At 41.7% G+C, this 13,312-nt stretch overlaps 1 protein-coding gene across 5 annotated transcripts in view; it reads right to left on the bottom strand.

The window, feature by feature from the left end:
- Positions 1-2,610: 2,610 nt before the first annotated feature.
- Positions 2,611-13,312, bottom strand: part of LOC121292446 (deleted in malignant brain tumors 1 protein-like) — a 30,070-nt gene continuing 19,368 nt past the window's right edge. Inside the window, exons 8-16 of one of the 5 annotated variants that reach the window (XM_041214385.1) lie at positions 12,432-12,749; positions 12,292-12,348; positions 11,886-12,203; positions 11,703-11,744; positions 11,400-11,516; positions 9,102-9,209; positions 6,250-6,360; positions 5,591-5,716; positions 2,611-2,984 (exon numbers count right to left, since the gene is read on the bottom strand). In XM_041214385.1, the coding sequence (XP_041070319.1) occupies positions 5,598-5,716; positions 6,250-6,360; positions 9,102-9,209; positions 11,400-11,516; positions 11,703-11,744; positions 11,886-12,203; positions 12,292-12,348; positions 12,432-12,749 (1,190 nt within the window). In that variant the 3' untranslated portion in view covers positions 2,611-2,984; positions 5,591-5,597. The remainder of the gene's footprint in view (positions 2,985-5,590; positions 5,717-6,249; positions 6,361-9,101; positions 9,210-11,399; positions 11,517-11,702; positions 11,745-11,885; positions 12,204-12,291; positions 12,349-12,431; positions 12,750-13,312) is intronic. The other 4 variants (XM_041214386.1, XM_041214387.1, XM_041214389.1 and 1 more) reach the window with 4 other exon arrangements.

Genomic DNA, 13,312 nt, shown 5'->3' with positions numbered 1-13,312 from the left:
CTCCCAAATATCCGTCACTGCCCATCCACCGTCATCCCTCCCAAACAACGTTTTCAAATCCAGCACAGGCAGGCCACACCCCAAACCATCGCAGCCTTCTCCATTACATTTCAGGACCCTTGTTTCAGAACCGAATGCATCACTCTCTGTCCTCATGAAGAACTCCACCATATCATAGTCGCTTAACCTCACTGGTGAGGGATGAAAGTGTAGAAGGACTGGATGTCCGCGGAAGGAGAAATGTAGAGGTACCAGATGCCAGGGGTGAGTGAGGTGGCCTGGACAAGCTGGATGTCCGGCTGAGTAATGGGAATGCAGTCTTACTGTGTGCCAGGCTGAGGGATGAATGTGTAGATGGAAAATGTATGTTGTTGAGTGTCCGATGCGCAGAATAACTGCATACCCTGTGATGAATGGAGCTGAGGAGTGACTGCCAGTCATATTGCGGGATGGAGGTGAAGAGAGATTGGTTTTCCTGGTGAAGATGAAGGGGTAGAGGTTATGAATACCCTGTTGGTAGACGAAGGTGGAGAGGGATTGAATTTCCTCTTGAGGCATGGAAAGGTGGAAAGATTGTGTGCCCTAGAGAGGGATGGAGATGTGGAGGAATTTTATTTCCTGCTGCGGCATTTAGGTGAAGAGGAACAAGATATCCATTGAGGGTCTGTTATGCAGAGGGAACTGCAAGACGTGGCGAGTGATGGAGTTATAGAAGGACTGAATGTCGTTGTGAGGGATGTTGGCATAGTGAAACTGGATGTCTTGTTGAACAATGTATGTTCAGAGGGACCAGTTGTATTGCTGAGGTATGTGTGTGTAGAAGAACTGGATGCCCTGCTGATGAATGGATTTGCAGGGGGACTGAATGTTGTCGCGATGCATGAGGCTTACAGGGATTGGGAGACCTAGTGAAGATAGAGTTCTATGGGGATTGGCTGTTCTGCTGAGGGAAGGATGCATCACGTTTTTATTCTTTCGTGGTATGCGGGAGTCGGTGGTAAATTCAGATTTTGTTGCTGATTCCTAATTGCCCTTTAATTATAGAGTTGTAAAGAAGGGAATTCCAGGACCCTTCCATCAACATGGAAGGAACGGTGATACAGATGTAGTGGTATGTCCTAGTTGCTATAGGGGAACTGGACGTCCATTGTGAAACAGAATTAGTGAAGGCCAGGATACTGGAAATGGTTAAACATGTTGCGTATAGTCTGAAGAGAATTGTAAATGACTTTCAAAATATTAGTGATAGCAAGAAGTGGGAATGATGTGTCGGACAGCTACACCATTTTTATAAAGGCATTTGTGTGATGTTGCATAACTAGCTAGGCCACTATACCCTGCCCATTGCCAATTGCCCTGATATTTATGGTGGGAGCCAAATTCCTGTGGTGTAGATACATTCTCTGTGTGGTTCGGTGGGATTTCCAGGATTTTTGCGCATCGGCAGTAAAAGAACGACAATATACTTCCAGTCCATACGGTGTGTGAGACTTGGATGGGAAATTGCAGGTAGCATCACTTCCATGTGCCTGCTGCCCTTGTCCTTCTATGTTGCAGAGCTCGTGTGTGTGGAAGTTTTTGCCAAAATAATCTTACTCAGAATTTGCAGTGTATCTTTGAAATGGTACACACTGCTACCACTGTCAAAGGGAGAGGGAATGATTTATTTAAGGCCGTAGATGGCAGGTGGTGTGGCAATCAAGCGGGTGGCTTTGTACTGGATGTTCTTGAGTGTCTTGAGTGTTATGGGAATTCAGAAGGATGTAGAATATGCTCGAGTAGAGTGTGGTGTGAGGGGGAATTAGTTTCCTGTGTGCATAACTCCAGCATCCATGGTGTCCCGAGAGTGTCTGGGGAAGGATGTCTTGATGTCAACTGTTGGTGTCTCGCTCCAGGTGAAGACAGGACGAAATTCCAAACAGCTGGTGATTCGGTTCCACCAGCTGGAAGATTGGCGACAAACATCAAGTGTGATTATTTTTCCACCAGCCTTTCAGAGAAGGAAGAATTTTGGCCCTGAGCGCACACAGCACAGCAAGTTCACAGGGACAGAACACAGAGTGCTAGAGCTGAGGGTTTACTTAATCAATCCGGCCCATGACCCTTTCACAGACAGGAAACATAAGCACTGTTTCTCTAACAGTCTATGTTATGTCATTATTTGAACATTTTTTCTCTATTTTGTGCGGTATTTGTTATAATGGTGGCCCTCTGCATGTGGTCATGCCTGATACAATCGCCAACCTCATGGAACTAAAATAAGAGCTGCTGGGGGATAGTGCACGGTGAATTGTTTCTCCTGAGTCAGTTAGATCTGAGCTCCAATGATGGATAACTAAGCAGTTATTTTACAAAAGTAAAGTATTGGAGACATATTGAATTCTGAATGTTTTCCTCCCTCCAGACTCAATAACCCGAGAGTTATATGTTGTGCTGTCAAGCAACATCGTGCTGTTTTGAGCTGCTATGAGAATGCAGCTCTCTGTGTCCCACGTATGTGGCAGTCTAGAGAGAAAGCACACCAAATGGATGTAAAACAGATATTTCATTTATTTCCCTGTTCCAACCCTTCATTTGTAAGGCATTTGGAAAGAAAAAACTATTACAAAATGGAGCTGAAAATAACTTTTAATGATAGTCATCGGTTCTTCAATTCTCTTGATGGGTTGTATTGTCGATACAGCGGGGTGTGGTACAGTTTTATTACATACATGAAAATGCACGAAAAAAAAACCTTTGTCCTACAATTCTGATTAGACAGTATTCATACTTTTTAAGATAATTTATAGATTTAAGAAACGAATCTAGATGTCTCCACACAAGGTAATGTTTGCTTTTTTTTTTCTCAAAGCTTTTTCATGTCGGAAAGTTAAGCATCTTCCAGATGGATATATTTATTAAAAACTTAAGGGCGTTCCCTCAGATATTACACAGTTAGTCACATGCGTGGGGCGTCGGATCCTCGATTTATCGATGTATTTTACCTGAAAGATGGGTTAAAATAATATTGCTTTAGAGAGAGGGTTGCAACTATTTCCACCATCATCTAAATGAAAATGATGCATTCATTTTATTCTTCGGACTATTTCCAAATTAAATAGTTTTTTTTTTGTTATTTGTTGAATTGAAAATAAAAAACAGCAAATTGTCATTGATAATTTCAGCATCATTAAAAGCATCGGAACAACTCCATGTAATGATATGGTAAAGACCAGAGAGGGCTGCATAGACCCCAACTATGCGGAACAAGCTTGTAGCCGGTAATAAAGCATTGCTTTCCCAGTTTAATGTATATGTTGTAAAGTTTGAGCAATACCCTCACTGCTTTCTGGGGACAGATTGGGTGGGTTTGTGAATGTTTCACAGAGGACATTGTCATACATATCAGGAATGGGAGGAACCGATAAGGCGTAATCAAAAATAACCTGAGTGTTATGCACTTAGGATGAATATATTATTGGTTGATAATGGGCTGAGAGCGGCTGCATTTCCGGTGTCTGGTGTGTTTGTGCACAAGGGAGTAAGCATGTGTGTGGGGGTGGGACAGCACCATGAAGAAGTTAGAATTTATTTATTTATCAGTGAAAGAGAAATGATGTTTATTTTTGCCTGGGCTGTGTTGTGCTGCTGGGACGCAACAGACGACGTCCTGCAAAGCCTGATGTTTCATGTTGAGCACTCGACGTATTCCTGCTAGGGGTCTGAACAAGTGAGAAAATCACAGCAAACAGCATTAATTTTATTAATGACTAAAGCCAACTCGATCCCAATCAGTCTACTCTCCATCATCAGTAAAATCAGAAGCGACTCATGCTTAACAATCTCCTGCTCAGTGTCGATCAGTATGGGTTCATTATTATTTTCAGCCTTGGATCAAACATGGACAACAAACCTGAACTGCCAAGGTGAGGGGTCAGTGACTGCCTTTGACATCAAGGCGTTATGTGACCGCAGCGTGGCTTCAAGTAGCCCGAGTGAAACTGGAGTCTTTGGGATCCATGGGAATGAAAAAAAAAACTTGCCGTTGCTTGGAGTAATATATACCACACAGGAAAATGGCTGTGGATTTTGGAGGCCATGGATCTCAGTTATGGGGCACCACTGCAGGAGATCCTCGGATTAGTGCCCTCGGCCCAGTCATCTTCAGCTGCTTCATGATGACCTTCCTTTCATCAGAAGCTGAGAATAGGGAATGTTCGCTGTTGATTGCACCATGATCATCACCATTCACAACAGATCAGGTTCTGAAATTGTCCTTGACTAAATACTGCACAATTTTGAAAATATCCACTCTTGTGCTGACATGTGACAAGTAGCATTCACTCCACTAAGGTGCCAGACAATTACCATCTCCCATAAGGGAGAATCTAACCTTGACATTTAATGGCATGGTCATCTCTGAATCCCCCGCTATCAAAATCTTGGGGCTTACAATTGACCATCAATTGAACTGGAATAGCCAGGTAAACACTATGACTACAAGAGCATGTCAGATTCTCGGAACCCTGAGGTGAGCAACTCAACTCCTGACTTCACAGAACCTGTACATAATCGACAAGGCACAAGTCAGGAGCCTCATGGAAAACTCATCACTTGAGTGGACGATTGCACGACTAACAACACCCAAGAAGCTCATCAACATACAGAACTAGGAACTGTGCTTGATGGCTAGCCCTTCCACAAACATTCACTCCCATCACATCGAAGAACAGTAGCATCAGTGTGCACCATCTGTAGGAGGTACTGCAGAATCTCACTAACTCCCCTGTGGCAGCACCATCTGAGCGCTGGACCAGGGCCATTTAGTGGGACACGGGCATAGCATACATGAGATCACCGACATTTGGAATGTCCCTCCAAGCCACAAGCCTTTCTGACTTGGAAATTTATTGCCTTTAATTCAGTGTCACTGGCTCAGAATCCTGGAAAGCTGTGCTCAAAAGCTTTGCGCGGGTACCTACAATAGAGGGGCTACAAAGCTACAAGAATGCAGCTCACGACCACCTTCGCAAAGACAATTGTGTTCGGGCAATAAATGCTGGCCACGCCAGTGTCGCCCATATCCAACAAATTCATGAAATAAATGGTATCAGCTCAAGAGGAGGATACTCCTAACAAAGCTTTGTTCAATCGCCAGTATGAACGGACTTTTAAAGAGATCCAGTTCATTGAGCAAATGTGAGCAGGTGATGGAAGGAATAATCACAAGTAATCATCTACTCCGAAGTCAGTGGCGGGAGATGCAGGAGGCAGATTTCTCCCAGAAGGAGGAGGAAATTCAATTCAGGGATTTTTCCAACGCATCCCTGAAGACACTCAGCTAACCCCGCGACTTATCTGAGAACGCGGTTGGCCGCAATCCAGCAAACACAATCGTGCATAAACTAAGTCGAGATGATGGATGGAGCGCACAACACTTCGAACAACCTGTCCACCCAACCATTCAAGCAGCGCATGTTCCATTAGTGAGAGACTCCGCAGATCATCAAATGGACTATCAAGCATTTCAGAACCGATATAAGCAGTGAGCAAGAAAGTCACCAACAATACAGAGAGACAGTCTGAGAAGATAAATAAATCTCTATTTCACCCAGAGTTCACATATCACCGCCGGCACTTTCCCGTGTGACGAAATCATCATGAACACGGTCCAGCAGCAAGTCATCGCCCTTAGGATCATTGTCTGTAGTCTCAGCATCGTCGTAATCACGGAGAGCTGGGAGGAACAAACGACTTTCATTGAGATTAATTGCTAACAATGAACAGTTAGAATAACATTGAGACTTGTCAACAAAACATTCCGAGGAGAGAACAGTGGTTCTGTTGCACTAACAGGGGAGGGAGTTTAATGTGTGGATATTTTTTGGAACAATTCGCGTCACAGTATTATTATTTTATGTTTTGATGTCACGTGTCTCACTGACCCAATGATCTCGAAAGCCTGCATGCGCATTTCACATTTCACAGGTAACTGGGCCTCGTGATGAAACTAATAATATGATATGTACTCTAAATGAAAGCATTTCACTCCATTATATTATTGAGTACAATCACATGATCTTGATATGATATTGTATCAGCCTGAAAGTATTGCGGAAGCGTTTTTATCTAAAGTCACTGTAGTAGCTGACATCATCGTCCGTGCAACTGAATGGTGTTTTTGTTCTTTTTAATACTTCATATTCGATTGTTGATATTACTGAGTGTGAAGGATGAAAACCAGATGGTCGGAAGTAAAACTTTACCCACCCTGAATACTGGATGAATTCTCGTCAGGATTTGGCGATCCAAGACTTTTGAAATCCAATGTGTGGCTGGTGTAATATTCGATATCATTGAGCGAAACAATGGAAGCAGAAACTGTTAAAGAAAGGGGCAAAATATTTTGGTTCTTGGAGTATTTATTTATATCATTATAGTCTGCACACGGTAAAGAAGTGTTCGGACCTTTGGAGTAGAGGTTAAAATAAATAATCCCCTGCCCAAAACTCCCCTTCCCTTTCATTTTCAGAGACGTTAATTCCGCCCCGTTTGACGGAGGAGAAAGGAACTCATGGGCAATGGAACCAAAAAGAGACCAAGAATTTTATGATCCTTATTTTCAGCATTTTTGGATTCCTTTTGCTCATGACTCGTTTCTCGTTCTTGTAAAGTGCTTCGAGCCTCATCAAATACTCCTCTATATCTTATAATAATATGCTGATCAGAACCCTAAATTATAATCCAAATTCCCTCTAACTAATGTTCGATCGAGGTCCAACAGAATAATATTGTTATTTAAGCACAAATTTCCAGAAATAAATTAGTGTTTGTTTTGGTTTCTTACAACCTGATCATTCTGCATCGATTTTCTTTCTTTATTCGTTTCCCTGAACTCCTGCATTCCACGATTTTAATATTGAATTCCGATTCATTGTTACAGACCGAAAATTAATTCTTACTTTTTATACTAGATTGAAATTCCCCATAATTACTATGTAGGGATTCATTTGCCAATCTTATGTTCTTTGTCGCAAATTTATTAATGTCTGTTTTTAAAATGCTTTCACTGCCCCCAGCCCACCACAATTTGGTCAATAGATAAATTTAGAAAAAAACATTGTTTTTATCCAAAATCTAAATCGTTCAGATTAATTTGTAACAACAGTAATTCCAGCAGAGATGTGTTTTAAATACCCATCCCCACTTTCCTCCCCCTACATAACTACCTTGTATACCACACTCTGTTTCTTGTCTTGCAGGCAGCAGGCTATTCATTCCCATAGGTGTCACTTGGCTCCATGTAAATGTAATGAATAAGAGCAAACAGTGCTTTTCATGATCACCATATGTCCAACGTTGTTTGCAGCTAATGGATACTTGTGATGTATCGTCACTATTGAAATATGGGGAACGTGGCAGACAATTTGTAAACAAAAATTCTTTCCACGGGCAACCACAGCGATGTACTAATTAGCAGATAATCTGACTTTGTGATTTTGCTCAAGATATGCATATTTGTCAGTATACCAAGGGCATGTCTAAATTTTCCAGGAGAAGATATTTTGGTCACCACTTAAACAATGACTCTGAAAGAGAACACTGCCAAGAGCGCATCGGCTGCTCATTTCTGCTCCACCGTGTCTCCTTGATATTTCTGAGCAAGTACTGGAGTTGAACTGGATGCCGGAAGATATTGACTCAGAAGCAAGATTGACATCCACTGGGCATTAGCTGAGATGTAAGCACTTGTCTTATCCATCGGTATATGAAGTGCACAGTTCCAAAAATTACTTATCAAATCCACAGAATGTATGTCCTCACTGCTAACCTTATCTATGCTGTTACCTTTTTGAACATTTTGCTGATGTTCCTAAAGTGAGAGTTCCCATTATCGAGTATTTGCTGGCTGCTATTTTGGTTGTTTGATGCTAATTTGTACCCTTTTAGTCCTTTGTATCAATTTAATAAGTTTTCCTCCCACCAACGTTCAGGCAGCGGATCCTTTGTCCCTGGACATTTTTCTTCTCCATATTTAATTGCACATTTAATTTTAGTTATCTGCCAGGATCGTGGCACTACCACCGCTTGAAATGAATTGTTTAATCAATGTAAATGTGCCTCTGCTATCTTATATTTTTTTCCATAATTAATGGATGCAAACTGTTCTGACCCATGCTTTTTTTGGTAAGATTTTCTTTTTACTTTCTTTTTAAATTGATTTTAAATGAAATGTTGTCACTCCTAACCTAATTTTCCAAAGTCATGCCCTCTTACCCCTGGTGAATACTAAAATAATGTTGTTGATTAATATTTCTGATATTTCATGAATGCTGCTCTTATTCTTTCAGTTCCTTTTTGGATCACTGTCATGCCATATTGACCTACCCTTACTTTGTACCGTTAAATATTCTACTAATTTGCTAGAAAATCCACGAGCATTTCATTGACTAGTCATTATTATCACCATAACTACATTTTTCATCTTTCTTCACGTTCTCCCTTATCCTGCGTGCCACCACTATACATCCCATCATTGTTATTCTTCCCTAATTTATCGTTATTTCTTTTTTTGCCGTGTGCTCTTCTTCCCAATGGTTTGCCCCAGTGTTTAGCATATTCTTATTAGTTATTGAAGTATGTTCCCGTGGATTCAGTTGAAAGTAGTTTGAATGTGTTTTTCTTTTCATTATAGATATTCACAATGTTGGATAAATGATACCCGAATATGATTCTCAGCCCCTGAGATCAGCGGCCCTGTAGGCTATCATAGTTGATGAGAGTGGATTGCGTTTTCTGTTCAATAATCCTCTCTTTGCATAATTTTGTCAGTCAGATACCTAATGGAGGCAGTGAGCAGTCCCTTGGGAAGTTGGAAACACTGATCTGCTCGCTGTTTTCCGCCAAACAGCAAAACACACTTTGAGTAACACAGAATTTTGGGAAATTTGAGAAGCTCATTACTCTTCTCACATAACAAAAGTACACGGAGATAGGAAACTTTCACATGAGTAAAGTGAGTGGAATGCCTGTTGGGCCCATTCATTGCCCTGACTTTTAATGGGGGTAAACGGAAATGGAGTTCCCCAGTGCGCATTGGCTTTGCAATGGAAGTTACAAACCTGAGCCACGGGTCAGAGCTGGATCCTTGACAGGTGGTATATTTTCAATTTCTTCGTAAATTGCTTGGTACAAATCAATTGGTGAACCCCAAATGCCAGTGGCAAAACCTGATGGAGACAATGCGGAGGGATTAACATTTTGTTGCATTTTACTTTGCTGAATATTAAAATGTTTGCAAATTATAACACAAAACAGATGGCGAATGTGAGTGCAAAAAGTCAGTGAGCTGGCTTTGAATGATCTTTTGTTAAGTACGTTTCATTTTACGAGAGAGTGAGTATCCAAATGTGTGTGTGAGAGAGATAAAATGAGAGACAGAGAGAGAGAGACGTTATGTACATGGGGCTGTGTCTGTGTGGGCGTGTGCATGTGTGGGTAACCGCATGGAAGCATGTTCAACTCCATCAGACTAGGGGAAATTTAATTAAGGTCGGAAAAGACGAAACAAGCCATTTCTGGGAGGAATGAATTTCAGCTGAAAACTCTGTTGTGAGACCCAAGGGGATTTTAGCTGAAGAGAAGCAGGGGAAAAATGATTGAGTTCTGCTGAGAGCATCAGGTTGGAAAGACGAGTGAGGAGCTGACGTTTCTTTTATGTATCGCATCACCATTAAAATTAATTTGCTGTGCGCATCAAAAAGGAGTGTGATGGTTGTTCAGATCAGAGTAGTTACTCATGTCAGTGTACACAATATTTAAAAATTGGTGCCGAAAATCCTATCAAAGTCTCACATCTCAAAATTGTGGATCGATTCTGGCCATGGAGCTCGAGAATGGGCATCAGGGCACGGAAAAGCAAGGAGTGGACGGACACTGATTGGATAGACTTCGAATGATGGAACCATCATGACTGGGCACTAAGTCTAAAATGCTTCAAATAACCTTCAGATCTATGGCTACAACAATTGATTGACCTTCAGACGCAGTAGCGATGGAATAATTAGGACTGTGAATGTAGACAGGCAAGTGACTCTTCAATTTAAATGGCACATTTCAATGTTTGACCAAGTACTTTGAACGAAAATTCTCGTTAAATCGGTTAACATTAGTTTCCAACATGACAAGTGACATTCAATGGAAAAGGGCAATAAAGTGAATTCTCGCCAGTGTATGAGGCATGAAGGCACCTGAAAAAAAAAACACTGGAGCCAATAGGATTCAGGGGGGAAATCTTCACTGCTTGAAGTCAGAGTGAGCACAGAACAAGGGAATTGTGGTTGTTGGAGGTCAATCATCTTTCAGTAGTTGGACATTAATGCAGGAGCTCCTCAGCATAGCGTGCTAGGACGAACGATCTGCACCTGTTTCATCAATGACCATATCTTCATCTGAAGGTCATAAGTGAGGATTTCTGCTGATAATGGCACAATGTTTATTACCAGTCCCGAATCCACAGCTACTGCAGCAGGCCATGTCCACATGCATTAAGACATGGACCATATCCAGGCCTGACATTCATAGTGGCGACTAAAATTCGTGCCTCACTAGTGCCAGGAAATGACGATCTACAACAAGGTGCAATCCAACTGTCAGCCTTTGACCTTCAGTGGCATTGCCATCACTGATTCCCCCACTAACAACATCCCGGGCATTTCCATTGACCAGAAACTGAACTGGGCTTGTGATATGAATGATGCGGTGACAAAAGCAGGTCAGAGACAAGGAACCCTTCTGAGGAACTCAACACCAGACTAGGCAAATCCTTTCCATCATCTGCAAAGGACAATCAGGAGTGTTCCTGAATATTCTCCACTTGCCTGTTTGAGTGCAGCTACAACAAAATTCTAGAGGTTTGCCGCCATCCAGAATAAAGCTTTCTGCTTTTTTGGCAGCATATCCACAACCAATCACTCCATTCATCATCCACTTACAGTGGCAGCAATGTGTACTGTTTATAAGCTGCACTTGAAGAATCCAGTAAGGCTACTTAGGTAGGACCTTCCAAAACCACATAAACAACCAAGGGGAACGACAAGGGAAGCAGAGATATGGGAAAACCACTTCCTGGAAGTCACCCTCCAAGCCTGTCACTATTGTTATTTGGATATTTGTCACAGTTCCTACACAGTCGCTGGGTCAAATCCTTAAAAACCCTCCATAAAAGTACTGTGGTGTACCTACGCAACATGGACTGCAATGGTTCAAGAAGTCATATCATCACTACTTTCTCAAGGGTAATTTTGGATGGCCAATGAATGCAGGGCTGCCAGAGAGTCTCAGATATCATTCATGAATTGAAATAAAAAATAAAAATATCCGAGATTTAATGTGAAGTGAGTGGTAATATTTGTCCTCACCTTTCCTTGATGATTGCCTCCGCATTACCACAATTAGTGCGATGAACTCACAGATCAACAGGATACTGATTGTTATACCAATCACAAGAGGGATGGAAGTGATATTGTCTTCATGTTCTTAATGAAATGTTAAAGAAAGATTCAACTAGGACACAGGATGCCTTGTATTGTTAAACGGTCCAACATTCTGAAACACTAAGATTAACTTCAGAATTTTTTTAATAAAAACAAGCAAATGCCAATTATATCAGATCATTCTGGACATTAGCCTTGACAGGAATACTCATTATTCATAAGACCAACCTGCGGGTGTGGGCGGAAAAGCAGCCGATGACAGTTCTGGACCTATGGGTTATTATGCAAAAAATATAGAACTTTAATTTAGAATGTTTTTCATCATTTACGAATTCATGAGACGTATTCAGCAAACAATCACCAACCGCCAATCTCCCGACCCCAACCCGCACCATTCTGCACTACCCTTACCGGAACAAATCACACTGGCGTCCTCCTTGTGATCACAGTCAGATTGAGCAGATGCTAAGGAAGGACAATCAGAGAGAAAGGATTCGCTTCCGGTACACCTCACCTCATCAAACCACATGTCACCTTCACCCTGTCCAAATGCAGCCCCTCCTGTGGCCAATAGAGCAGAGCCACAATGCAGCTGTCTGCAGACAACATTGGCATCGGCCATATCCCAAGAGTCATCACACACTGTGCTCCAGTTGTTTTTGCACATTATCTCCACTCGCCCGGAGCAGTTGGTGTTACCTCCAATCAGGCGCAAACCTACATCTGAATCTGTCAAAGATAATCAATCACTATTATTTCTGCACAAAAATACAGGTAAACAACTCAGATAATTGATCTATTAAAGTGGAGCAATCACCTGATTCTCGACCACAATCCTTTTCACTTTTGGGCTGGCCCTTCGTTATCTTTCTTTCTGTTGAGGAAGGAAACGTGCTGACTCATTTGGACATCAATAAATGAAATAACACTCGCACATTGGAAGGTTTGTTTTGTTACCTGAACATGAAACTCCTGCATCTTCTCTGTGATTACAGTTGTGTTGTCCCCACGGGTCTGTCTGACACTGCCAAATGGTCGACTCGTGTGAAATACATTCTATTTCATCGAGCCAAATCCGTCCTGAACCTTCTCCGAATGTCCTAGAGCTATACTCAATAGAAACGAGAGGGCCGCACTGTAACTGTTTACAGATCACCTCAGCATCTTGGCGATCCAGTGTTTCCGAGCACACTGTTCCCCAGGTACCATTGTAGAACACTTCAATTCTCCCCTCACAGCGATGCTTTCCTTTCACCAGCCGCAGCTCCTTGTGCTCTATCAACGAAATAAGAAATCTCCAGATGTTTCCAGTGATAAATCGAATCAAGTCAACAGTGCCCCCTCAACCCATGCTGTGCCAGAGGTGTTCACTGAACAGAGATAATTATTCCAGAAATGTAACAGTGATACATGTACAATCCAATTATATAATCAATGATAATCACAGATTTCAAAAAAAAACGAACTATAGATCTTCCAATTCATTGAATTACTTGAAGAAGTTTCAGAAAGATTATCTGGAGATAATAATGTCCATGTAATCCACATGGATTTTGAAAACAATAACTTTGAAAACGTTTTCAAACGGCTGCACTAAGGCTGAGATCAGGGAAATGAAATTACCGGCAAAGTATTAAAAGAAGAGCCAACAAGCAACAACGCAGGATTTCATATAGAATAGCAGAAGTTGGGGCGTGCTGTGCACATGGATTATTGCTGGGGGTCACATCTGTTTCAGATTAACATATTAGATTTGGTATTTGGAATTGAAGTAAATGTTCAAAATGCAGTTAATACCGAGACAGGCTCTAATAACTGCAGGAAGACGGTCAAAGTCA

This window comes from Carcharodon carcharias, chromosome 20 (assembly GCF_017639515.1).
Source record: "Carcharodon carcharias isolate sCarCar2 chromosome 20, sCarCar2.pri, whole genome shotgun sequence".
NCBI lineage: Eukaryota > Metazoa > Chordata > Chondrichthyes > Lamniformes > Lamnidae > Carcharodon > Carcharodon carcharias.
The sequence above is the reverse complement of the archived record's forward strand: the minus strand, read 5'-3'. Positions and strand labels throughout refer to the sequence as shown.